This window comes from Ailuropoda melanoleuca, chromosome 11, assembly GCF_002007445.2.
Source record: "Ailuropoda melanoleuca isolate Jingjing chromosome 11, ASM200744v2, whole genome shotgun sequence".
NCBI lineage: Eukaryota > Metazoa > Chordata > Mammalia > Carnivora > Ursidae > Ailuropoda > Ailuropoda melanoleuca.
Window position 1 is genome coordinate 79,810,525 of NC_048228.1, and position 27,933 is coordinate 79,838,457.

General features: G+C 48.2%; 1 protein-coding gene across 11 annotated transcripts in view; it reads right to left on the minus strand.

Annotated features, from left to right (window-relative positions):
* Positions 1 to 221: 221 nt before the first annotated feature.
* TBC1D1 (TBC1 domain family member 1) overlaps positions 222 to 27,933 on the minus strand; it is a 236,496-nt gene continuing 208,784 nt past the window's right edge. For 9 of the 11 annotated variants that reach the window (XM_034671960.1, XM_011233005.3, XM_034671961.1 and 6 more), the window contains 5 exons: positions 21,065 to 21,309; positions 18,948 to 19,107; positions 11,439 to 11,608; positions 4,422 to 4,595; positions 222 to 735 (listed from right to left, as the gene is read on the minus strand). In XM_034671960.1, the coding sequence (XP_034527851.1) occupies positions 532 to 735; positions 4,422 to 4,595; positions 11,439 to 11,608; positions 18,948 to 19,107; positions 21,065 to 21,309 (953 nt within the window). In that variant the 3' untranslated portion in view covers positions 222 to 531. Of the gene's footprint in view, positions 736 to 4,421; positions 4,596 to 11,438; positions 11,609 to 18,947; positions 19,108 to 21,064; positions 21,310 to 27,933 lie in introns of those variants that run through there. The other 2 variants (XM_034671968.1, XM_034671962.1) reach the window with 2 other exon arrangements.

The window sequence follows — 27,933 nt, forward strand, 5'->3', positions numbered from 1 at the left end:
CAAGATGTCCTAATGGTTGTCTGGGGCTTCCATAGCCAGAACGGACAGGGGCCAGCTGCACCGCCTGCTGGGGACCAGAGGGTGTGGTCAGAAGAGCGGCAGAAGAGCGATGGAGCCACATCTGGGCCGGAGGACTCCTCTCGAGCCCTCCCGGCCCTTGCGCTTCCACAGGACTAACTGTCCTTTGCAAGCACAGTGATGCTGAAAAAGGAAACAACAAGGAAACATGAAGGTGCATTTATTCACGTCCATGCCACCTAAACCTACCGGGTACAGTAATCAGGACTGAAAGGGGACGAATTGCAACCTAAGCAACAAAAACACTGGGACCTCTGTCCCCATGACTTGCACGTTCTAATTCAGAACAGTCTCCATGCTGGAGCCAGCGGCCTCCCTGAGAAGCACGTGTCATGCCTCGTTCTCTTCCTCAGGCATCGTCTGTCCCTCTCGGTTAAGGCCTGGACAGTGCTAGGACGGGGCGCAGAGGGTCCCCTAGAGCTGTGCTCTGGCGAGGAGCCATGTCCTGGGCCGTCAGTCGCCTGTGGGCCCGGGCTTCGTGAGGTCAGGCTCCGGCCCGCGTGGCGCTGCCATCATCTGCATCCGGAGCTCCTGCACCGTCTGCAGCAGGGCGGACCGCTCCAGCTCCAAGGCAAGGCTGGCTTGCTTCAGCTTGCTTTCACTGGTCAGAAGCTTCTCAACGGTGGCCTCCAGGCTCTGGATCCTACCATTTGCCACCTGGAGAATAAGAGAAGAGAATGTGAGCAGCCCAGTGAGAACACGGAAGGATGGGTGGAGGAAATGCACTCTACACTCCACTGCCCAGCCTTGGAGACACTTCGCAGCCCTGTTCTGGGGAGACAACCCTATGAGTTTAGATCAGTGCTTCCAGTCACACAGGAAGACTACATTTCCCAGGGTCCCTTGCAGGGAGGCTGGGCCACGCTGAGCCTCTGGCATCTTCTTTCCTGCTATGGCTACTCTGAGATGGTTGGTGGCTTCACAGTGCAAAGGGGGCCAACCCCCGTCACCGAGGACAGGGAAGACAGCTTTGATACGGGCGACGAGGTGGAGCTTCAGGGACAAAGCCACTGCCGCTGGGCCACAGCACTGAGATGCGGAGCTTTATTTATTACTGCAGCACAGCCTGGCCTATTCGTATAATACACACACTCATACGTACAGACTGATTTCAGACCGAAAGGCAAATGGTTCCCGTGGGGAGGCCCCAGCAGTAGCCGCCCTCTACTCCAAAATCCTTTCTAGTTTCCCTACCGCCGTAAGCAGGTATCTCCACATGCGGAGCGCTCAGATGGCCCAGCATCTGTGCGGAGGTCCACACGCACCGTCTCGCTGACGGGTCACCGCCACCGAGATAAGCGGTGTCCTCCTGTCCGCCCAGTCTGCTTCCTCCACACCTAGCACCCAACGTCAGGTACGAGAACTTACAGGGGCTTCTCTCTAGCAACTGCCCCTCCCATTCTCATCTACCAGGGCTGGCTTCTCAGGCAACCAGTGGCTCTGGTGAGGCTGAGGGGTTTCCTGAGAAAACCACAGAAACCCCAACCTTTAGAGGTTGCTGTTCCCAAGGCCTTCCTGGCCTGTTCCTTGGCTCACAGCGACATACAGCAGCACTCAGGTCACCGGGTCAGTGAGCTGCTGCTCCTTCTCGCTAATCCAGTCCAGCTCTGCACACGTTCCCGTTTAGTTGGGGTGGGGAAAATGGTACATGTATTTTTTTCTCTCTCTCTCATTTTCAAAACAAGGGAAACAGGTTTTTGAACAAGACAACACTTGTGCCAGGCAGACACCTCACGACTCAAAGTCTAGCTCTGGCTGTGTGGCTGGAACACTCAAAACAGAAGGAAGAAAGGACTGAGCTCCCAAGTCTGTCTGCGTACCAGGCGGGGGGGTGGGGCGCGGGGTCACGCTGAGTGTGCACCTGTAAGGAGTGCTCTGTGGTCCTCACACCCCTACCCATGGTCGAGGTCTGAGACAGGTCCACCCCCTCCCCAAAGGACTGCTCGTTCTCGAGGCCCACAGAATCCCCGTGCACCACCCAGCTTCACGGTGAGCGGCTCTGCATGACTGACACTCTCCTCAATGAGACCAAAGCGCTTTCATGGAAAAACACACATCTCACCCTGTACACGGGTCTGGCCTCCCCCCGCACCTAGTTCACGGGCACTTGATGACTCACAGTGGCTTATCACAAAAAAATGTATGTCCCTTATTATTTGGCACCATTTGGCAGGTGTATGCAATCATCTTATATGTGCTGTTGGACAAAACAGGTGCAACGCTTTACTCTCAGCTGCTAGGTAACATTAGGTGTTTAACAAGAAAATAAATGGGACCTTGGTCTGTCTGACAACTAACAGGAACAGAACAAAGCTAGAAAACAGGTCAATTTTGATACTTTGGGAAAAACCAAAGATCTGTGGTCAAAAACTATTATATTTAACACCTATCTTTGGACTCTGAAAACTGTCAAAAAAAAAAAAAGGAAAGGAGGTGTGAGTTTTACAGAACATATATAGTCTGGCTGCAAGACAGTGAACCCATGTGACTCAAAGAAGGAAATGGGAAAACGATCTTTAAGCACCCACAAACTGACACAATGTAATCCTCATCCCAAGTCTTGGACAGCAGCAGTGTCTTCTGAATCTCAGTGGCCCGACACCCAGCAAGGCAAGGGCTCCAAACACTGGTGGGCACACACAGCTGCAGTCTTGAACGGTCCCTCCACAAGAGCCCAGCCGCTGGGTGAAACAGAGACCATTCCAAGACGGTCTGTCATGACCAATTACCGGCTGGTGCCTTTCTTGAGAAATTTCGAGATCTGAGCAGCTTTTCACAGCTTTTCTTGTCACAAAAGGGGTAGAGCATCACAGAAGTACCATGAAATTACGTGCACCCTTTACCACTAAAAAATCACACGGGCATTAGCCCAATAAACGGGATCTTCTATTTCCGTACTGCCTATCTTCCTGAGCCAAATGCTCCAAATGCAAGGCCGAGCATTGTCAGAAATGTTCCTATCAGGTTCTATTTCAGAGCCCTAATTTGTTTGGAAGTCACTTAAAATTACCACCTCCACAACCGACTGTTACAGAGCAGATAAGGCTCTTTTTCCCCGTGAGCCTCCCCTTCGGGGAGAGCCGAGACATCCTGGAGACACTGTACACAAGCATATTTTTAGTTAGGACATCTCAGTCGTAGGGGAAAAGAAGCAGCTAAATTTCAGAATGTGCCTGGTGGTTAGGACTGGGCAGGGAAAGCATTTTTCTTTGTTCCTCTACAGTAAATAGCCACTAGGTCTCCTGGGATAAATCCCTGCTGGGAGGAATGCATTTTGGACAAGGGCTGATTTATTAAGCTCTCAAATGCTGGCCTTTCTCATATCACTGCCAAGCTTGTGTCTGCAAAGCGGCAACTTTCTATGGAGAAAACTAAGAGGCTTAGGTCAGGATGGAAGAAGGCTTATTCTAAGGACAGCCCAGAAACACCATAAAATACATACTTTGGGGACAAATATGTATTTGTCTTTGCAGCAACTCAAAAAAATTTTTAAATCTCCCCCAAACAATTCCTGAACATTAACAGCATTACCACCCACTCATAGCATTAAAAAAGCAGACTGTATCATTACCTTATTCTATGTGATGTGTAAAGGAGCTGTGCTAAGCAGTTAGGGACTGTGTGTCATACAGACGAGGGAATCAGGACAGGGCAGGCCAGCAGTCTGCCCAGGGCGACAGTGTAGGTGGAGACAACATGGGACCTGGCGAGAGCTGGGTTTCTGCACTACATCCCCAGGCTTACCTCATCTCACCCTTCCGTATGCATGGTCTGTTTGCCTTTCTACCCACATGTTCTCATCCACATTTATCCACATTAAAATGGAAGCTTCTAAAGGGGAGAACTATGTCCCTCATTAACCAAACTTCTGTATTTGCAGTAAGGACTCACAAATCATGACCATATGCTCTGGTTTATTTTGTTAGGTAGATCTCTGTGTTACTCCCCTCCCCTAACATCCCTCCATGGACCTAGCTGGTTTCGCTCGCAGAAGCCCAAGCCTTTGATTCTCTGGTTATGACTCAAAGCACAATTGTGGGCATTCAGCGAATAGCCCCTCAGCATCCTGGACCCCAGTCCATCGCTGGGTCCCTCTCCTAAAAGGGTTAAGTGCAGAGACAGCCTCTCAAAAGTTCCAGTACTGTCTGACCTCAGCAAAGGATAATCTTCTGCTCCTTAATAAAAAGGACCAATTCTCCTGGGATACCTTTGATCCCAACTATAAACAGACCGGGGGAGAGAGGTCCTGCGGTCATGGGAAACCCCGCCTGCTGCTGCTTTGGTGCGCTAATGATCTACCACACGCTCAGGGCTCAGGACGCGGCTTTATAAACATGCTCTACCTGCAGTTGTTCCAGGAGGTCAAGGTTCTGTTTGCGCAAGCTGCTGTTGGTCTTCTCTAATTTGTCCATTCTTTGGTTGTCACTGAGAGGAGAGGAATCGATAAGTTCTTCTTGAAGCACGTGGTACTCAACTTCATAGGCTTGTAATTGTTTAGCGATATCCATCTCAAACACCTGTTATATACAGAAAAGTCATCAGGCACTGAAAGTGAGAAAAATCACACATATGCGTGCGCGACCATGTCAACAAGCATCCCTTAAGCACCTACTCTGGGCCTGGTACTGTCAGTGATAAGTAAGGACAATTCCCTGCATTGAAAAGGTAAACAATTCTACTTGGGAAGAAAGAACAAAAGAAGCATTGAGACATAAACCCAAGGTAACAAGAGGTATGGGTCTCTGATAACTCATCTTCCAAAAGCCCAAACCTTACTTTTTTTTTTTTAAGATTTATTTATTTATTTATTTATTTATTTATTTGACAGAGAGAGAGACAGCCAGCGAGAGAGGGAACACAAGCAGGGGGAGTGGGAGAGGAAGCAGGCTCCCAGCGGAGAAGCCTGATGTGGGGCTCGATCCCAGAATGCCGGGATCATGCCCTGAGCCGAAGGCAGACGCTTAACGACTGAACCACCCAGGTGCCCCCCAAGCCTTACTTTTTAAACAGCTCTTCATAAAAATTTATTTTTAGTTCTTATTTCAGTACAGATTTCCTTTTTCTCTGAAAATTCTATTATGTTAGACACATCAGCCATGGGTCAAAGAGAGAGGAAAAAAACAAAAGAATCATAGCCCCATTTGCCCAGTCACCGAGTCAAAGTTTAATTATAGCTCACTTGGGTTTTTAGAGTTACAAGAACAGCTAAGTAATGGAACTGTTTACTAAAAAACCCTCCTTTGCACATAAGATATGCAGAAATGAGCCAAAACCCAAATACCGCCCACACAGATGAGTGAACACGAAACAATGCCTTCCTGCCCATAATAGTAACAGTGATCAAAAAACCACCCGTGTGAAAAACAGCCCCAAAGTGCGCAAGTGAGTTGTTCGTGTTTGTACTTTCTCTGAGTGAGCTAGATGGGAGCTGCGCTGAAGAGGAGCGGCCACAGCCTCTCTCCCCAGCTGTTTCCGTGGGATCGCCCCACGGGCTGTGGCTCTGAGCACAGGAGTGAAGTCCCTGGGTGGCTCTGTGTGTGGGTCTGAGCATTCAAGCTGGTTCCATAGAAACAAGGCCAGCATCACAGAACACACATTTGGAGGACGAAGCTAGACCTAACAAGAGCACAAAGGAACTCTTCACTGCCTTTCCTTAAGAAAGAAATTCCAAGGCAGTGAAAATCAATGAAAAACTCATTCCCCACCCCTCCCTCCCCCGCCTGCCCAGGGCGCCCTGTTAGCATTCAAACATGGATGAATCCTATCTTCCCTGAAATCGATATTCAAAACCATGTTTACTTTCTCACCATTCCCAACAATCTTCTCTGCCTGAAGATTAATTTTTCAGCTTCCTGCTTTTCATTTTAATTCAATGGACAAGACCAATTAGGCACAAAAGTCATTCTATGCTGAAAAACTAATACACATTGTATTCATGGTGTGTGTGCGCGTGTGAAAGTTTGCTGTATTGATAGGCAATTCTCTGTTGTCCCCCAGAGTGACTGTGAGGTCAGCAGGGATTACCATCTCTATACTATAGTCAAGAAAATGGACTCAGCCCTCAAAGCGGGGCTCCCCTGGCGATGCCCTGAATGACCTTAAGCAGTTACTTGACTTCTCCTGGCCTTGGTTCCTGGCCCCTGACACGGGGCGGGGGGGGGGGGGGGGGGCACCCCCCTCCAGCATCGCTGTGGGTATTACGGGAGGCAAGTGATGGGAGTTGCCAGCACAGGACTGGCAAGGTGAGTAGGTGCTCACTTAGCTAAGGAAGCTGCTTCCATGCGCTTGTCATGAAACCCTCACATTCAACCTTGTGCTTTAGCCAAATTACAAAGGATGCCACATCACGGAACCTCTGAATAGCTCAAACAGAGCAAAAACCGCGAACATTAAAACCGAGACTGCCGTGGCACTGGTGCAGAATTATAAATATGAGGCACAGTAAATGCACGCTTTTTTCTTCCACGAGATTTATTTTTAAATGAGCTACTAATCTGGAAAACCTGGGAACAAAACCTGTGGCCTTTAATACAGATTGATGACCTGCTAAGGTTAATGGCTCTCAGCTGGGCCCAAAGCTGTGTACTCTTTCAGGACTCCATTAATTCCCAGGAACCATCTGGGTCATAATCATCGCTGCTTAATTGCATCATTATCTCCTGGCTGCTGAAATATTGAGAGCCCTGGATTTTGCAGTTATGCCCTAGAATTGATCCCAAAGCATGGCAGTATGTGGCTGGTGGAGAAAGGAGAGCCCAGGTCCTCAAACAAGGCTTTTTCGAGTGGCTAGATATTCTTCTTGACCATAATTACAAATGGCTTCATTGCTCTACCTACTCGATGAGTCATAACCACATTAACCCATTCATCAAGTGCTGGATATCTAGTTACTTGTAAAGTTTCTGTAGTTATAAATGACAACTCTAAACATCCTCGTACATATGGCTTTTCCCATAATTTGGATTATGTCCTAAGGAAACATTCCAAGAAATGGGATTACTGAGTCAAAGGGTATGAATATTCTACTGGTGTATGATACACATCGCCAAGTTGCCTCCCAAATGGAAATGCTCAATGCACACCGCCATTAACAACGACACCCCAAGGTGCCAGCTACAGTCTATCCCTGGCACTGGGTACCGGTTTCATTTTGTTAATCTAGTAGGTAAAGCATTGTATGTTATTTAAATTATGCACGAAGCTAAATATTTTCCCAGATATTTGTTTACTAGACGGACCTCCTCTTTAGTGAATTGTCTGTTTATGTTCTTGGCTCATTTGCTATTAGAGACCCAATGAGTTCCTCTTTGCAGTCTGTGGACACTCTGTATAATGAAGCCATTAACCCTGACGTCTGCAGAACTGGCCGCTTACTTTCCACCTTCCCAGCCTCCAGGCCCTGGCCACTCCCCCTAGGTCTGCCCATCTCAGTGGCATCGCAAGGGCTGGAGAGTGGAGCAGCGTGCCCGGGGATCGGCCACGAGGGGCTACAATGCCTATAGTGAATTTAAAAATAAGAAACCCAACTAAAAACTGGCCTGTTTTTTATTATCACCACATGCAAGCAATTCTAAACAATACCAGTGGTAAAATATTCCTCTTCACTGCACCCCACCCTTTCGGTATGGCACTGTTTGGCCTTTGAAAAAAGTCCTTGTTTTCAGCAGTGCCAACTGCCCAAGCCACGAGGGCTCCTCCCTGTGCAGAAGAGGCGGTCTCAGCACTGTGATTTTGAGGAGCGTCTTCTGAACAAAGGAACCTTGTTAAGATTCTGGTTTCTATCCTACAAGCTCCACTAGAACAGGGAATTGTCTAGTGTGTTCAATGAAGCTGCCCATGGCAGAGCTTTTCAAGTGTCCCAGTGTGTGAATCCCCTGGGGATCTCGTTAAAATGCAGATTCTGACTCAGCAGGTCTGGGGTGAGGCCCCAGATTCTGCATTTTTGACAAGCTCCTACAGGGTACAATGACAGGTGCGGGTCTGGGGCCACACTTTGAACGCCCAAAGGATGTTGAAAACAGGCTCTTTGCTCTGTCTCCCAAAGCCCCCCTCCAACTCTGATTTTCTTCCTTAGACTGAAATGAGCCGGCAGAGGCAGACAGCTCTCACCGTGACAAGCATACAAACCTGACCTCCTTCTCTTCGTTTCTGTTTATTCCCAGGGTTTCCCCCTTCTTGGGTCAGAAGATTTTTATGGCTCATATTCAACTGACAGTTAAGTCAAACTGAGGAACTGCCACAGAGACTGCAGAGACCCTTCTCCTTCTGCCCTGGACTCTGGCAACTCTGGACCCACCCCGCTGTGGCCGCTCCTGGCCTGCCCATCCTGAGCCAAAGCCTCAGCGCCCTATCCCTAGCTACCCTCCCCCCAATCCTGGATGCAGGCTCTGTCCCCACTGCTCGAGCTGAGGCCACCTACAGAAAAAGCATCGAAAGAAACGGAGCTGTAACTATCACAGAGGACCATCCGGACTCTGCCCGTCTACATACAAGACAATATGCTCTGTCGTGTGCAGTGAATGTGTCTGTCACCTGTGCCCTGTGGACTCCAAGATTGGAACCTGGGGGCCCTCTCAGGCTGCCCAAGGGTCGCACTGTACCTCAGGCCTCATCTCCGAGTGGAACTTGAAAACAGAGCACCCTCTAGGTGGGGAGGGGGCCGTGAGCCTGACAGATGTCAGGTCAGATGGAAAGCATGGGAGGGCAAGAGGGCAGAGAGCTGGCCTCCCCATCTTTTGGTAGGATGAAAACCTGGGCTCCAAAATGTAGATTTTGCATTCCCTACACTGCTGCTCCCGAGCCACAACCACCCTTTCCTTCAAAGTTCAATGCAGAGGCATCTAGAATTTCTCTCAACTCTCATTCCCATGCCTGTGATCAGGAATCAGCAGAGTACCGCCTGTGGACGGAATCTGTTCCACTACATGTTTTTACAAAATTTTACTGCAACATGGTCACTTCATTCATGTACATATTATCTGGTTGCCTTTGTGCTGCAAAGGCAGAGTGGAGTGATTACAACAGAGACCTTCCGGCCCCAAAGCCTGAACTATCTGGCCCACTGCAGAAAACGTGTGCTGACCCCTGCTCTTAGCTCATTCCTTGGGCCCAGTTGAACTCAACTCTCCCCATTCCCAGTCAGTAGCGCTCATTCCACCAGCCTGGATCCCATATGCCCTTGCACGAGCACCACTGTGGCTCTTACCACGCTTGCAATTACTGGATTCCATGTGCGTTTTCTGCACAGGATGGCCTCTGGTGTCAGAGACACATCACATTCTTGGCTTGGCCACCGCACATGGGGTGTTGGGCATGTTACTCTCTCCATGCCCAGTTTCCCCACCTATCAAATGGGGATTGTACTACACATCCCAGGATTATTTAAGGAGTCAGTGGGATAAAGGATCCCAAGTTCAAGACAGTTGCCTGAAACAAATCGGGTCGCACGCACGCACACACACACACACCCCTCTTCTCTCCCCATGCCATGTCTATTTCTATTCTTCCAACATTTAAAGAAAACCTGATACTCTGAATAAGTATTCTTTACAGAAAAGGGAAGAGAAAATGGGATTCTTTTCTCGGGCTCATGTCCAGGAGGTAAACTGAATGTCAGCTGTGACAGCCTGCCGCAGAGCCAAGGGCCAGGGCGAGGCACTCACCAGGCACAGACTTTAGGTAAAGGCTCTCTGTGTTTGCCCAGTGGCCATAAAGTAGGATTATATGCAGTGAGAGCTCTAAAAGGGAATCAGTGCACATAAATGCCAAAACTTAAGGAATCAAAAGGGCAGAGAATTCAGTATTAACATACAGGTAAAATACAGAAAAATCTCTGTAGTTAAATGATACCCAGAGGCACGTGGTGGTGTTGAGAAGCTGCCACGTCACGTCGATACAAGAGACGCCACCACTCCCCTCAGCAGCAGGGTGACCGTGGGCCAGTGAGTTTGTCTCTTCGCACCCTCCGTGCTGCTCCTCATGGGTTAAAACCACCTATCCTCTCAGGAACGCGGTCACGATGAGATGAGATCATGTGCATATGTACATTCACACAGAACCTGGCAGAAAGCAGGGCCTGAACAAGCCAAAGCTATTCACATTGAGAGAAACATGCCAGGGAAGCAAAATACAGAGAGATGCATCAATTCACTAAAAACGAAAAGTGCAGAGTGGAAAAGCAGCGCCCTTCCGAAGCACAGGCGTAGGAAATGTGCAGAGATCCAAAGTCACCCGGGCTCACACCGGCTCCCCTCCCCAGGCCACACCTGCTTCCTTGTCCGTGCTCCACACTGAAGGAGGCACAGCGAATACAACCAGAAACACCACAGCTGGGTGCATTCCGCCAGAATCAGATTCCCCTTGGACTGTCAGAAGGCCTCAGAGTAAGGATTTGTTTACAAAACAGCTTCGTTTCACTACTTGTTTTTACCTAACTGCTCTATGTTTTCATTGTATTGGGAGCAGGTGCGGTAAATTCTAGGCTTAGGAGGGGCCTGAGTGCTGGCCCCGATGGAGAAATCCCTTCCAGAACATTCTCAGTCATCTAGCCTCTGGACACTTGAGTGCTGATCCACCCTCTGCTAAATAGCTCAGTCCTTCAGAGTCAGCACACGTTACTAGAAGATTCTTCTTTACACAGAGTCAAAATCTGCTCCCACCCCTAAACCAGACCATTGAATTGATCTAGTTGTGATTCTGGCTCAATTCACCCCCACCCCTAACATTTGGGAGAAACGGTTCCACTGGCTACAGGAACCAGAGGTGCTGAAGCCACAGATGTGAAACTGAATGCTATTTAAAAAAAACATTGTGGAACGAACCTCTAGAATATATACTCTTTATCCTGATTTTGCTATCAAAGGGTTATTTTTAGAAAATTCCAAATAATACCATGCAGCAGAAAAAAAAAATCACAGCACTCCTACTGTTANATCACAGCACTCCTGTTAAGAGCCTACACTGAATAGCACATGTGTTTCAGAAGAACAAACAACTAGGGGTGAGGCCTCTTAATTNTCACAGCACTCCTACTGTTAAGAGCCTACACTGAATAGCACATGTGTTTCAGAAGAACAAACAACTAGGGGTGAGGCCTCTTAATTAGAAGCAACTACTGATAACCCGTGGTTATCACCCCTGACCACTGCCCCCTTGTGTGCACGTGGCACAGCCCCATCACATTCCCGACACACTCGCACTCGGACACGCACATGTTCCGCCATGTGCTTCCTACCTGCTGGGCAACACACGAGATGCTGCCCACGATACCAGGTGGTAGGAGAGAGGTCCCAATCAAAAGAAAATTAAGCTTTCTAAATTCAGGATGGCGTAAGCCTTTGGAAGGTCGGAATGAGTCATACCTGACTGATGGTCTTTTCCATCTGCACCAAGCCCAGGTTGGGAAGGGTGTTTTTTATAAAGTCAACTATGGTTTCTAGGTTTTCATGTTGCAGAATCAAGGGCTTATGGCTTCCCAACAGACTTAATGCCACTTTAAATATGACCTCTGATCCCTGAAGAAAGATCATATCTGGGAAAACACAGAAATGCAGAAAGTTAAACCAGGCCAGTTTCTGATGAAATAACATTGCGTTTTCTTGTCCACACATCAGACCAGGATGGTGGGAAACAGAAGCCCAAATTGCAAACTTTATTTCCTTTTTAAGTGCCTGATATTTCAGATAAGGTTGTCAAGACAATATTGCAAATAATAAAAGAAATACAGATAAACGTACTGCTAAGAATTTGTCACAGGTTCAGATAAATCATTTTTGTTATTGTTCTAAAAATATATTAAACTCAAACATGCTTCAAAAGCTTAAAGAAAACTTTTTATTAAACTATTTTTCTAGAAATGCTCTGGGGTTTTAAAGGAGTTACTAAAACACATTGTTATGAGTAAAACTGAAAGATTTTTAGATACACAGCATCAGAAATTAAGTTAAAAAAAAAATGCACTTCTTTCCCCTGTTTTGAAATAAGGAATTGAACTAAAGATCTCTAAAATCTATACAATGTCTGCAGAGTTGCAAAAGTACATTACTAAATACTTTCCAGTATGCTGGATTTTAGCTTAACAATACAGTAAAAACCATCTTCCTTCAGAGAAATTCAAAGAACTCTGTCAGAATTATTTTCCAGTTCTTGCCATAATTTTTTCTTAGAACAGTTGGCCAATGTTAGCAACCCGTACACTGACTGGACGTGGTGAGAGGGAGGGCAAATGGCCCGGGCAACGGGGTGAGCAGCCGGCCTCGCCCTGGCTCCCCCTTCCTCACAGAGCTGAAGCCACCTGAGAAAGAGTTAAACCGTCCTGGGGCCAAAGCACACTCCTAGCAACTAACTGTTGGATGACTAAATTCAGGCAAGTAACCTAACAACTGGAATTAAAAATACAAGAGAAAAATATAATGTTAAAGACGAGGGCATAAATCTAATCAGAGGCAACTGTCAACATGGTGGGTGAGGGCTGCAGGATAATGAGAGAGACAAAGACGTGTTCACCAAGTCCTGGAAGACAAAAGCAGGTGAGAGAAAGAACCCCCCAGCACTGGGCTTCTCTGAGGGGTTTAGCAGGACGAGGCAAAAAAGCCATTAAGAAACAGGAAAGGCTGGAAGCTGCTGACACGGGGAAGGGGCAGAGGAAGGGGTCCGCGTTGGAGTGGTTTGTGGACAGTGCACAGGGCAGGGGCGCCGGCCAGCTGGGTCAGCCCTGGGGGTGCCCTGTGACCTTCCCCAAGGCCTCAGCCACACCAGCAGACCCGGTGCCAGGGTGGGTGTCGCCCGTCTCTGTCACAGAGCTCAGGGCCACACTGCTTCCACAAACACCACAACTTCTCACAGTTCGGACCGCCCCCCGAAGGTGGAGGAGTGAGGGCAGCCTCCTTAGGTGTGGCTACAGAGGCTGGGAAGATAAATTAGAGAACTGGTCGTTATCTTTGGGATCTGAGCTTCTTAGGGGAAGTACTATGTGTATCATGTCAGCCCTATGTAAGAATATTCTTGTGAAATGTATGCTTTATGAAATACACAGTCTAACCCAAGTAATTCATCACTATAGAAAATAAAGATCTCAAACAGCACCATAACTAAGATGTTTTTAAAAAGAAATATTTCCCAAAACAAATTTGAAGCTTCTGTGGTTTAGACAGCAAGGCTTCCTTTCAATAGGTCAATATTTACAGCTGAACAAATATTGATGGCATCTGTCAGAATAAGTACCAAGCCTTCCGTGCAAGGGTCCTGGGGCAGGACTGCATGACTGGCCCAGTTGCCACAGCTCAGTGTTTTTAGTCTGAGAGACGCGTAACTAGAAACTAGACAGTGCCGCATCTAAGCCAAGTAAGAGAAATAATTATCGGGAAGTTTTATGAGCACAATCAAACATGCAATCCAAATCAGCAATCTCTTAAGGCAGACAACAGGTCTTCCATGTTTTATTCCATTAGGATTTTGGTGGTTTTGTTGTTATTGCTGTTGTTGTTTTAGAGAGGGGGGGGTGGGGGGGCAGAGGGAGAGAGAATCTTACTTAAGCAGGCTCCACACCCAGCGTGGAGCCAGACATGGGCTCAATCTCACAACCCTGTGATCATGACCTGAGTTGAAATCAAGAGTCAAATGCTTAATGGACTGAGTCCACCCAGGCGCCCCAGGATCTTGGTTTTTATAACAAATCTGCTTAGTGGAGTGCTCCCTAGCATTCTAAACTCTTGACTTTTCTGGGCTGTTTAAAGAAAAAAAAAAAAATGGGAGAGGTGGTGGGTTTGTTTTGTTGTTACACTCTTTGAAAATATAGCCCTGGGTGTATTTGTCTTGTTGGGTCTGTATTTAATAGAATACAAATGTTCTTTCCTAATGCTATTTCCAGCACCTTAAGAGCACTTACTGGTCTATCTGCTAAGTTTCTCTCATTAAGTCAGCAAGCATTCACTGAGCATCTAACATATGCCAGGCTTTGTACTAGGCACCGAGATCAAGCCCTGAACGAAAGCACAAAGAGCAAATTGCAGACACACCAAAAGCTGTTGGTTTGGTAGAGTTACACCAGGTGTTATGAGAACAAAAGGGATGAGAAAAGTCTAAGGAAAGGCGGCTGCCGAACCCAATCTTGAAGAACCAATAGAAATCTGCGAGATCAGGAGTCAGGAAGGAAGGAAGGAGGAAAAGAAGGTGCAAGTGCCCAGAGGTGTGAGAGCAGCACACCATGTCCGGGAGCTTGAAGAGCATGGTAAGGCAAGAGCTCCGGCTCTGTGGAGCACAGGGTGGGGCCAGGTCACCAGGGGCTTTCTGTCCAGACATCAGCATTCTAACTACCCAGAACACGGGAGGGGTCACCCAAGGCTTTCTGTTCCCTTTTTTCTGAGTAGGTCAGGACATGGGTAAGGAGGTGATGTTAACGAGATCCAGTGTGAGTCTGATCCTTGCCAAGGCTATTTAGCTTTAGACAGAGAAAAGCCACCACAGAGGAGACCACCCTGAGTCCCACCAGGGACTCAGGGGGCCAGCTGCCAGCCTCAAGATGCTTGCCTAGCGCTGCTGGAGGCCCACTCCAGGTGCCCACCCTTCTGAAGACAAGCCGGCCGGCTGTCCACACGAGTCAGGCTGGGGAAGCTCAGCCCCAGAAGCTCGTCAGCCTGGGGAGGCCTCAAATAAGGAGCTCATTTGGGTGTACGATGAAGGAATGTGCCTGAAGAGTTAAAGGAAGGTTAGTCCCCCCCAACCCTCCTGCCCACCAAGGTTTTGCTTGGAGGCAGGGACTACTAAATTTATCTGACTAGCCTTGGGGAGGCAGTATCTATAACCCTTAACAATTACTACCTTTTTCTCCTTCTGGAAATTTTAGAACTTAACTTTTAAGGAATACTAAAGAAAAACATTACCTATAAACCCACTCCTCCAACCCAATTATTTTCATTTTTGTCCATCTTCCAGTCCTTATACATTTACATTCTGGAAATTAAAAAAAAAAAAAAAAACCCTCTTTGGAGGCTTTTCCTCCAAAGAGGAAAAGTGAGTTCATTGCCTGCATGTGAAAAACAGCACACGAGAAAGCAAACTGCGGGCGCCTCCCCGGCGGCCCCAGGGAAGCCGTGCCCCCCACACTGCAGCCAACTTCCCTCCCCTCCTGCTTCAAGCCACCCAGATACAGGTAAAGGGCTTTATCAGGCAGGAAGTAAAGGGAAGCTGAAATTCGGCTGACTGGGCCACTTTTGCAAATTATTTGCTGAGAACAATGCAAATAACTACTTTCCTTTGAGGACGCTTCAGCAGCACTGTTGTTCTGTTACTGTGTTAACCTATGGGAACTCTGTTTGAAATGCCCCATGACCTAAAGGTGCAGTTTTCGAGGGGGGGGGGCATCTACGCAAAGCCCAGGGCCAGTAAAGCAAACTTACTCTGCATCCTCTTTTCCAGACACCTTTGTCATTGTCAAGGGCAAGCCCTCTCCTAAGTCTCCTGGGAGGCTGGGGTGCTCCAGGTGTGCGAGCCCCACCTTCCTACTGGGACCAGGTGGGAGGAACATGAAGGATGATGGCAGGTCTGCAGCAGGACTACAGCACAAACAGAGCTTGCACAAACTCACTTCTCCATTGCTGGTCGCGATCCCCAGGGGAGCCTTTTTTCCTGGCCATTTAAACCATCCTGCTTTCCTAAGTCTATTTTAGTCCTAAAGCCTCTCTGAATCCTTCCCTGTATTACAGGTGGTTTCTGTGTTTTCTGCCAAACCCTTCCTTTCCACCTCCCACCTCCTCCTGCATTGACTTGGCAGCACACCCTCCAGCAAACATCAGGAGCCTCAGACCACAGCTGCCTCCTCCATCGGGAGCAAGCCGGGTCCTATTTTTCAGATTCCGCCCCCCCCCCCCCCCCCCCCCCNCCCCCCCCCCCGCCAAAGGTAGGTGTGATCTGAAGGTGAACACAGCAAGCACCTCTCCGGGGACCCCTCTCCACCCGGACTAGACACCTACAGGAGGAAGCTATTTCAACTCCATGACCCCCAGGCAGAAGGGCTGACGTTCAGGAAGTGGGATCACCATGGGAGGGGTAAGGCACGTGCATCACTGCTGGTGCTCCTCTGAGGGGCACGTACTCACTGCAAAGTGACCTGTTAATTAATATAAGCTGTGCCGTCTGCAGGCTGAGAACCCCGCACGTACGTATGAAACGGTGAACAGCTGACAAAGGTCCATTTGTGTTTAGGGTTTATTCAGGCCCACAGGCTTACAATGAAATGGGCTTCAGGCCAAAACAGACTACAGGATATGAATGGCAGGTTTGGGGATTTAAAACTAAGCTATCCACCATCACAGAGCTAAACAAACATGGTTCAAGTCACCAATGCTAAATACAGAAGTGATTTTTTAAAAACCTGTCTATGGAACCTACTAATAAAACGGTTTGGTTTTAAGTATGGTAGATGGAATAGATCGTCCAAAAACAATCAAAACCAAAACCAACAGTTTTTGCAAAATGACATCACACACAGTGCCGCCCTGAGTTCCCACTTCCTGCCTACACTCTGAGGAGCCGTAGCCAGCCGGACACTGACCACGCAGTACAGCAGGGCTCTGTGGGACCCAGGAGTCACGCACACGGGCATCTTTACGCATAATGCAGGAGAGCCTCCGAGACTCACACTGATTACGTAATAGAAACACCCTGCTCTTGCTGGCTTTAGCTCTTCATTTACGAAGTCGTCAGAATGCGCCTTAGAGCTGCTAATGTGCTCGAACAGGAGGACTGTCATCTCCAAGACAGAATTTGTTGTTTGTGCCTCTTACTTAACGCAAGGAGAGACTCTTTCCCAGACGTTTGCGGCCCTGGCGTCCCCAGAGCTACCTTCAGGGCAGCAGCTGAAGGCCAGGCGGTGATCCCTCAGTGCTGACCCTCCGTCGGAGTCCCCTTTGCAGAATTTTTTCTCACAAGTGCTGTAATTCCATGCTTGAGCTGTTGCCAAACCATGAACACCAACCCCCGCCTCCCCTCCCACCTCTTTCGATCTTCACTTCTATTACACTGTAATAGAGTACAGTAAAAAGTCAGGAGAAAAAGTGGACTAATGATTTTCTTTACAATTTCCAGAGTAAGAAAACTAGAAAAACACACACATTTTTGGTAAGAAAAGACTTCAGCCTACAGCTAGAGATCTTATGATTTTGGTGACTCTTTTGTTAGTAAACTAAGCAGACAATTTTCAGGCTTTTTTTTTTTTCTTTGAGGCTTTTATAATTATCTTCTTTTTACTTATTTTTATTTTATTTTATTTTTTTTGTTTAAAGATTTTATTTACTTATTTGAGAGACAGAGAGAGCACAGGCAGGGGGAGGGGCAGAGGAAGTGGGGAAAGTAGACTCCCCACTGAACAGGCTCCATCCCAGGACGCTGGGATCAGGACCTGAGCTGAAGGCAGACACTTAACCAACTGAGCCACCCAGGTGCCCCAATTATCTTCTTTTTAAACTATGGTATAAAACCTTCATGAAATCTCACTAATGATTTATTTAACCAGGAGAGATTTTTTTGGTATCTCTTTTTTTCCAATTTTTTTTTTTTAAGGGACAGAAATTAAGAATCAGTTTGGGGAGGGAGTTATGCAAAAGGGGGTGGGGTAGTGAATATTTTAAGAACACAGATTCTTCTAGTAAAGCCCAATGGGCCATTCTTTAGAAGTTGTTATGGGTAGGAGTAAGACTAAAAATATAGTACTCTGGGGGAAAGAGGTGCGAAGACCAAGTCGGTGTCCACCTATGTTAAAAAGCAAATTTCAGGGTTTCTAGCATTTGGATCTACAAAGCTGTCTTTCCCAAGCATGCCAAAGTAGTCCTCTCTCAATGGCTCTGGACACAACTCCCCCGCTTTGAGATGTTCTCTAATTCCAGAAGCAAATCTAAAAAAGTATGAGAAGATTACAGACTTTTAAACTTTCAGGTGACCGAACATCAGTAACATTTTAAAAACACTTGATGGGTGATGATTACCAATTTTTTAATAACCTCCATAGTAAAAAAAAAAATAAATGTTTTTTAAAAACCTGAGTTGTCAAAATGATTCTTTCACTCTGAAGTAGGGAAAACCCACTGTGCAAAAACTGCCCGTGCTCAGAGCATCACTCGGCCCCTAGAGTGCAACACACGTGCTGAGCCCTGCCATCTCAAGGCTGCTCTGAGACTCTGCACGTGAACACCCGCTTAACTCTCACAGAGACGATCTTCTCAAAAAGTAAGTCAAGAAAGTAGGAGATGGTATGACATGTGAGCCGCCTACGGTCACAGTGGGGCACTCACGTGGAAGGCGCTGAGGTGTCGGGGAAGATGAGGCTGGGGCCTGTGAGGGTGGACCAGTGAGTCATCAGCACGGGGGTGGGGGGGGAAGGGTCCTTCCAGAGTGAGCTGGCAGAGGAAACGAAGAGCCAAGGGCAGGGGAAGAAGAGAAACGGGAGGAGGAGATGTGAAGGGAACTGAGAAAGAAGAGGAGCCTAGAAGTCGTCAGCTGAAGTTTTAAGGGGCCATCAATGCACAGAGTCTCAGGTCAGAGAGGTTGAGGAAGACGATTCATGAGAGACACAAGCCTGGAAGACATGCACGGGCCCCCTGGCCAAGTCTTTAAAGATGTTTGCTCTGGACAAGAGACAAGTGGGTCTAAACCCCACCAGATGACGGCGTCCAGGGAAGCCCAATGAGTACCAGACGTGAAGCCGGTCTTGAAGTTCACAAAGCCCAGTGCCGACTAGACTCTGAATGTCAAACAACACCCTGTTCTTGTCGAAGACACAGGTAGAAAAGTAAGGAGGCTCACCAGGGAACGAGAATACACGTTTCCCACCTGAGAGGAGAAAGCTGGTTTGGGCAAACGGATGGACACACACTTACCAAAGACTCTGGCTACAAATCCCAGGGGGAACTGTGAGGCGAACACGGTGAGAAACCAGGGGGCGGCATAGAGGCTGGGGCCGATCTCGTGCTCCTCGAGGTGATTGTAGAGGTCTCTGTGGTAATCATGAAGAAGCCTCGAGAGCTGGTACATCTGGATCTGTGGGGACAGACGGACGGACACACACACACACGCAGGTGTCAGAACCGGATACCTGCTACATGTGTTGTTACTTATCCCACCCACAGGCTGTGAGAGAAGAATTATTACACTGTTAGATACTCTGTTTGGATTGTGATAACCACTGATGTCAACTGCTCAGTTACCCACAAGCACTTGCTAGAGGCCGGGTACACAGGAGGTGCTGACTAGGGGGAGCCTAGAACACAAACGTCGGGTCTTCTCCTACCGCTTCCTTTCTTTCTACTGCTCCCTGTGTTCCTTGGCTACTAGAATCTAAACATCTGTCTTGTGGGAACATTTCGCATATTCTCTTACAAAATACATATTCCCAGCACAACTCGCACCCAGGGGAACTCGAAATGTAAAGCCAGCCTCTCTGCTAAGAGTGAAGTGGGGGCACAGGATGATCCTGTGGAAGGATTCCATTAGACCTGTTCACTTAGTAATTCGCTCCAGACTCTCCCCCAAATTACTCAACAGGCAGGACAGGTGTGACTTCTTTAGGGTTATAGCATGTGAAATACACAGATCCGAGGCAAGTTTCTCCATCTCAAGATGGAGAAGATAACTTCCAAAGGGTCCCCTCTTCAGGTGGTGCTATGGTCCTGACAGGAAGCCCGAGATGGGTCCCCCAGCTCGCAGAGGTCCGAGAGTCAGCCCGGGTTTCAGCAGTCTGATGGCCTGAGCCCAAAGGTACTACCATCTAGAGAGGGTCAGCACCCCACTGAAATGCTACAGGTTGGACAGGTACCGCCCAAACTGGGGCGGGGGGGGGGACTATTTCCAGGGGCCCAGACAACATAGCCCTTAAGTACCAGCTGTGGCCTTTTTTGGATCAAAAAGAATCTAGTCATCAAGGCCAAAAGCCCCAAAAGAGTCGCATGTTACAATACTAGATTAACTTGAAAATTCCACTCTCTTCGAAGGCAGGTGCACCTATATTAAAGCTACTGGGGAGAACACAGAACCTGACAGTATCTGTAGGAAGTGTTACGTGGGTCAAAATTTTTTAGTTAATGAAATGGCTTTTAGTTAATGAAATGGCTAAAAAAAAAAAAAAAATCCGAGTAGCTTGCTGGTAAACGAACATGTGTACATGTGATCTGACGTTTACGGACAGTCCTGAAGCAGGATCCAGAGCTCTCCCCGTCTCCAAAAGCGGCAGCAGCAGCGCCTGGCACACACTGCCCTTTGGTTTTCCTCTGTGCCGACCTGCCACTTGTTCATTCAACAAATACGGACTGGGTGCCTACGTCATCCCAGGCACTGTTCTAGGAACTAGGGATGCAGCTCCAAGATAGGTTAGGTCCCTGCCTTCTCATGAGATACGCGAAGGAAAGTCAGAAAGAAGCAGGACAACGAATAAGGAAACAAGATAATTTCAGGCAGTTAGTGTTTTATGCCACAAGAAATGAGACAGGATAACACAATACACGTGCTTGGGGTGGAAGGTGGCGGGGGGCACCATCAGGGTGCTCAGGAAGAGCTTCTCCCAGGATTTGATATTTGAGCTCAACCCTGGAGTGACAAGGGCTAAGGGGTGGCACGAGGGGGATCCCTGGAAGAGGAAGAGGAAAATACAGCGGGAGTTAGGAATTAGATCATCTGAAGACGGTTTGACGAAGGGTAAAAGGAGAGTCCTGGAGGCAGACAGGCCTGGGTTGAAGCCCCAAGTCAGCCACTTGCTAGCCGGGTAACCTGAGTTAAGGTGAGCCTTCCCATCTATACACTGAGCTGATTAATAGTGTCTTCCTGAGGCAGTAAGTGCAATGTGAAACACTCGGTGTCATGCCCAGCCCAGAGTTAAGTGCTCAGCAAGGACAGCTACTCCAGTGTTAACTGACGGTGGGGAAAGTTCCTTAGAGAGACCTGGAAAGGGATCATAAACATTTTTGGCATTTGTCTCTAGCAAATACATTGGAATGCTCTCTACCTGTAAAATAATCATGTCCGGCCGATACTGTTTCCGCAGTCCCATTTCAAACATCAGAAACTTGAGCATGTTAAATGCCTCTTCCTCACCCATGTGAAGCAGCAAAATGCCTGCTACAAAGCTGAGGCCTTGGCAGTATCCTACTTCCTGGTCTAGAAGCGAGTAGGCCTTCAGAATGTTGTAAAGTGAGAGCTGCCCTGCTCCCAGCTGGGCAGAGAAGTACGGGTGTGTTGGAAAGGTTCGCCCTGCAAAAACGACACACGTTAGATGTAATTAAAAACAGAAAGCCTATTGAACCAGAAATCCGATGTGCTTCAGGTGCAGGAACAGATCTTGGGAAGCTGGATCATAAATCAGCTCTGTAAACAAGGGGCTGTGGTTGTTCTTAGAATAAGGCGAGCAATTAAAAATCAGCAATTATTGATGCTTTTTTGGTGGTGGTTCAGGTGAGATAAATAAGGACTACCCTCCATCCTGTAGGTATCTGGCAAGGTATCTGGTATCTTTTTTAAGCTCTGGCAAAAAGAAAGCTGTCGATCCTCTAAACTTAAGCCTAGCTCTCAAGAGGAACAGACAGCTGTGGCTCTTCACAGGCAGGCAGCCCCAGCCTCACGGCCCTACGGACACTCGCGATCAGCTCTTCCCAGCCTGCTCAGGTTCTGCCTGCAGATGCTTCACACCACGTGTGTATTTCTGTACTTTTAAACCACAAGCAGGGCTTTCAAACAGCCTGAGAAGCAGCGGGTGTTTTCTTTTACACAAAACAGTTACCTTCCAGAAAGAAGTTTAAAAAAAAAATTTTTAAAAACACTCAACATCCTGATTATTTTCACAAAAAGCTGATGTTGAGATAAGGTTTAAAGACTTCTTTTGTCCGGGAGGCCTTTGTGGCTGATATCTGTCAAATCCCACCTCACCTCCCTCCTTCTGGAATGTGCCCAATGGGGAATTGTGTTTCCAGGGAGAAAAGTACTTGATTGAAGGAGAACGGTCTAGAGCCACGCCCAGGGCTGAGCTGGGACCCAGGTGCGAATGAGNTTTTTTAAAACACTCAACATCCTGATTATTTTCACAAAAAGCTGATGTTGAGATAAGGTTTAAAGACTTCTTTTGTCCGGGAGGCCTTTGTGGCTGATATCTGTCAAATCCCACCTCACCTCCCTCCTTCTGGAATGTGCCCAATGGGGAATTGTGTTTCCAGGGAGAAAAGTACTTGATTGAAGGAGAACGGTCTAGAGCCACGCCCAGGGCTGAGCTGGGACCCAGGTGCGAATGAGGGCCTCACCTGGATCAACGAAGGCAGAAGGTGCATCTAGGCTGCAAGGTAATTGTTCCCCTGAACTATTCTGCCTCAACGAAGGGAGGAGGATGCTTTTGCCTGTTCTTCCTCAGCCTCATGAGAAAGCACTTAATCCAGATCGAGTGTCTGACCTTGATTTAAGAGGACAGCAACAGTCTAACTACTTTCCTGATTTCTTCTCCTGCATTCATTTCTTGCCTGCTCTACCTCCCCCCCGCCCAACGAACTGTCCCCAAACGCACCCGGAACATGTCACCTCCACTGCTAGAAAGCACTCAACAGCCCCCAGTGCTGAAAGAACCAAGTCTACACACCTTGCCTGCGAGCTCTGCACACCTCCTCACCCATTCTCCAGGCTTTATCCCCTGCTCCAGGGCATAGCCTCAGAGGGGGGCAGGGGTGTGTGGAGCGGCAAGGGCCCTGTGAGTTTGAGGAGGTACTTAGCCCCGGGCACTTTCCTAGTCTCCAACAGCATGTGCAACGCGACTGTAATGAAACATTTTCCAGCAGCCACATTCAAGAGCAACATGTAAAATTAATTTCAAGACCGTTTGTTTAACCCAACATATGCAAATGTTATTTCAACACCTAATCAATACACCAATTATTGAGACATTCTGCATTCTTTCNCGAGCTCTGCACACCTCCTCACCCATTCTCCAGGCTTTATCCCCTGCTCCAGGGCATAGCCTCAGAGGGGGGCAGGGGTGTGTGGAGCGGCAAGGGCCCTGTGAGTTTGAGGAGGTACTTAGCCCCGGGCACTTTCCTAGTCTCCAACAGCATGTGCAACGCGACTGTAATGAAACATTTTCCAGCAGCCACATTCAAGAGCAACATGTAAAATTAATTTCAAGACCGTTTGTTTAACCCAACATATGCAAATGTTATTTCAACACCTAATCAATACACCAATTATTGAGACATTCTGCATTCTTTCTTTTCATGCTAAGCCCCTGACACCCAGTGTCGTCCTCATACCGACGGCACCCCTCAGTTTGGAGCAGCCATGTTTCCAGCACTCGGGAAGCACACGGGACCGCTGTACTGACCGCACAGGTGTAGCTCTTTCCTCCGATTCTCCAAGGGATGGGGGCAAATGTATACAGGAGGCTCTTCACGCCCTCACCCCCTCCTGCTGCCAAGCAAACGGCGCCCTTCCCACCGCTTTTGCACGTGGCCCCGCCCCAGCCCGGCACATAGCCCTCCCTCCGACTCCCTCTGGATCTCCAACAGGTCTAGGTGGCGGAACACACAGGCCTCACGTGGCATGCAGCAAGGATCTGGTCCCCTTTAAATCAGTCCCTGTTAGCACTTCTGCTTACTGGATACCCTCTCATATCAGATACTACGCCCNTACGGGACCACTGTACTGATTCTCCAAGGGATGGGGGCAAATGTATACAGGAGGCTCTTCACGCCCTCACCCCCTCCTGCTGCCAAGCAAACGGCGCCCTTCCCACCGCTTTTGCACGTGGCCCCGCCCCAGCCCGGCACATAGCCCTCCCTCCGACTCCCTCTGGATCTCCAACAGGTCTAGGTGGCGGAACACACAGGCCTCACGTGGCATGCAGCAAGGATCTGGTCCCCTTTAAATCAGTCCCTGTTAGCACTTCTGCTTACTGGATACCCTCTCATATCAGATACTACGCCCACCCCCAGAAACAAGAGCTGGCACTCATTGGCCCTGTTTGTTGGAGTGGGCATTTTTAAACTTATTTTTACTTTTATTATTATAGTTGACACACAACGTTATGCTAGTTTCAGGGGTACAACACATTGATTGGACAATTCTACACGTTACTCGGTACTCAGCAGGATGAGTGCAGTCACCATGTGACCTTATTACAGTACTACTGACCACATTTCCGAATATGCTCGACTTCTCATCTCTGTGACTTATTTTGCAACTGGACATTATATCTCTCTCTTCATTCCCTTCACCTATTTCGCCCCCCCCCGCAACCACTAGTTTCTCAATGTTTGAGTCTATTTTTTTTGTTTTGTTTTTTAGATTCCACATGTAAGTAAAAGCACGTGGTATCTGTCTTATTTCACTTACGCATAATATCCTCTAGGTCCATCCATGTTGCAAATGGCAAGATTTCATTCTTTTTTTTACGGCTGAATAATATTCCACTGCATATATACCACATCTTTACGCAGTCATCTATCGATGGGGGACATTCCTCATTTAACCCTTGCAAGGTTCCTAAGAGGAGGAGCCCAGCAGGCTGGGGAGGGACCAGTGCCACTTAGACCACTCAGTAATGGTTAGATTTGGGGAAGGGCATTCACAGGCATCATGTCTTGTGTAATCACAATGGCTCTGTGCTTAGAAGGGTCTTGTGCTGGGTTTAATGCTCTGCTGTCACAGTCTTGAAATTCTTAATAATTTTTGAACAAGGGATTCTGCATTTTCATTTTGCAACAGGCCCTGCAAATTATATACCTTGTTTGAGGCAGGCAGCCCCCTAGTAGCTTCCTGGGATTGCTACAGCCACGTCGCCCACAGCTTTGCCACGAAGCAATTAAGAGAAAGCAAACCTTAGGCCAAATTCCATCAAACATATGACCTTTATTAGCATGCTGATGTGAAGAAAGAACCGCATAAAAATTTCTCATGCTCTGTCCTCAGGCCTCCAACAAGCACCTCTTGGGAAAGGTTCAGCTGGAGGAGGGTACTGTGGCAGTCTGATGGCAGAGCCAGGCCACCAATGCTCCCATACCGATGTTACACAGAGCACAGGGACACGGGCCCAGTGGGCACTGGCCTCATGTTTTGTTCCAGAGCCACTGGTGGCAAGGCCCAAACACTTTCTGATCAACTACAGATCTTGAATGTTATCCAATTTCACCAATAAAAAATTACATGTAGCATCTCTTATGCAAAGAACAAACCCTCAGTACATCAGCAACCCTGTGGACTGTGGGTCCCTGACTTCCAGAACTTCCACAAGCCAACCAAGCATTCTAGGTGGGACAGGATTTATAAGACCATACCTCACACTGGTAATACTCCATGAAGCATTTTAGGCAGGTCCCCACACAAACAATAACATCACTCTCATTTTATTCACGAGAAAAATGTGCCGGGTGAAACATCAGCCCAGCTATGAAGTGGCAAACCCAGGATCTGAACACTGGTCCCGAACTCCAGGGACCGAGTTCTCATACTGCAGATGGCGAAGTAAAAGCTATGGGAATTGGGGAAACATAGCTATTACCACTTGCGGTGTCTCCAGCTCATAGCACGAGTTGTCAGGAGGGCCAACGTCCCTCATTCCTTTCTTCATGGAGAGTTCACGTCCTCCACCTCCTCAGCCAAACCTTCCCCTGGGGAGTCCTGGCTCCTCCAACTCGGTTCATGTTTCCTACTTTACATCTCACCCAGTGCTTCCACACAATCCCTCGTACCTATATTTGTCCTAGCCGTGTGACCTTGGGCACTTGGCTAATCCCCCAAAACTCCCCACTTCTCCTTACTTGCTGGAGGCGGCTGTGAGGTTGAATGCAGGAGGCTATGTGTGCCTGGTGTGACGCCGCACACAGCCGGCCCTGAATGAGTAATGGCCACTGGGGTGGGGTGTTCCAAATGGCCACGAAGCCTGCTTTCTGATAAATAGGGTTATTCGTGTAAAAGATCTTCTCAAGCAGCAGCACACAGCACACCTGCTCCTTGCCCCGAAGGCTCTGCAGGCAAGATGTGGGCTTTTCAAAGTACTCATGTGAGCGCGGTAACAGCAACACCCACCCTGTACTCAGAGCTCCCTGGGTGACAGGAACTGTGCCACGGAACCGAAAGACCAACCTTTTCTTTGCCCTTATGAAATTCACAGTCTGGTAGAACCAAAGACATAAATCCAGAAAATTCAAGTATTTACTGACCAAGGTCTTGCACAGGGTGCTGGGCGCCAGAGGGACGTGGCCCTGCTTGCATGGGGCTTCACGAGAATGAGAGACAACTTCAAATGACTGATGGTTCTAGTGGTTCTCTTCTACCAGGTGGTGGTAACAAGAACCGAGAGGGGAAGTATGGATATACAGTTACGGAGGTGAGCCCGAAAGCCGAGAGGCCTGGGCCAGACACAGTGCAGGAATCCAGGAAGGCTGTCTGGAGGAAGTGACTCTCCAGCTGAACCAAGCAGGGGAAAGAGGCATGAAAAGAGTGAGGGGGAGCACACAGGCAGCCGGAACCCCACGGGCTGGGCGCCAGACTGTTAATGGGCACGGCCGCAGGTCTGGGGCTGGCCATCAGGAGAGAGGATGGGAGAGTTAAAAGCAGGGCCTATAAGTGAATGGCTTGGATACCAGGCTTAGCTTGTGGGCCACGTAAAGGCCATGGGGTCAGCACAGGCCACTAAACGGTCAGAGATATGTGCCTCCTTGTTAACGAAAACTCCAAGAGCCAGCGTGCAAGATAGCCCAGGGTGGGCAGAGACCAGAAGAGGTCAGCTGCGCCATGAGCCAGGGAGCGGTCACAGGCCCTTAACTTGGAGAGCAATGCTGGGGCAGCGAACAGGGCTGGACTCCAGACTTACCCTCGGGCCAGGCTTAGACGGAGAGAAAGGAGTGCAGATGGTGGAGTTTCTAGCATGGGAATCAAGATAAGTCATCAAAATGAACTGATCGGGAAGAGCAGACTGGGGGAGAGGGCAGAGCACCAGCAAATCCCTACCTGGACCTATAAATCTTGGGGAATTTCATAAATGTGACCAACTCCATAGAGTTCTGCAATCTCTCAACCAAAGCCCTTGAAGGAAATGCACATCACAATTCAGAATCTGTGAATTTTAGAAAGGTGACACAGCACGTTGGTTGTACATTGCCTAACTCCTAGCAGGGCTGAGGGCAGCAGCCCGGAATCACACTTACACGTCTGCAGAGACACACAGGAAAAGCCACACTGGAGACAACAGCCAAGTCTGCTAAAGGCCTCATGGCAGTTCAAGTCAAATGTTGCCTCCAAAGAGTTCAGGACTCACTACGTTCTGCCAAATATGAGTTACAAGGAAACTTTTGTTTTTCATCTTTTGGGTTTTGGAATTGCAGACAGAGGATTATGGACCTGTATTAATTTCTATTACAATTTACAGATTAGGTGAGAGGATAAATCATAGAGTATTTTTAAGGGAAAGTACCCTTTCTGCTTCCGAATGCATAGCTTGAATCAGGCTTAGCAAGTCCTATTCAACTTTGCTCCTGGAGAACCCACTTTTATGAAAGTGAAATGAGGATAACTGCCTGGACAGAAGGGACTCCTGTGGTAAGCAGGAAGGTCAGGAGCATATCTGAGGAACAATGAGGTTTTATTTGAAGGCCTCGGACACTTAATATAAAGGAGAGAAAAGACACGATGGGTGTGGGGTGGGTACACTTCTTGGACCAGGATGGAACTCAGTTCTCTTATTTCACCCATGCCACCTGAGCAGGAGGCATTACGCTCCCCATTTTTAACAGCGGAGATAAAACCCACAATGTTTTTAGAATTTAGCTGAACATCTTACGCACAACATAGCATACGAGCTCTGATGAATGGAAAGAAAACCTTCCTAAGTGGATGTGTCCACGA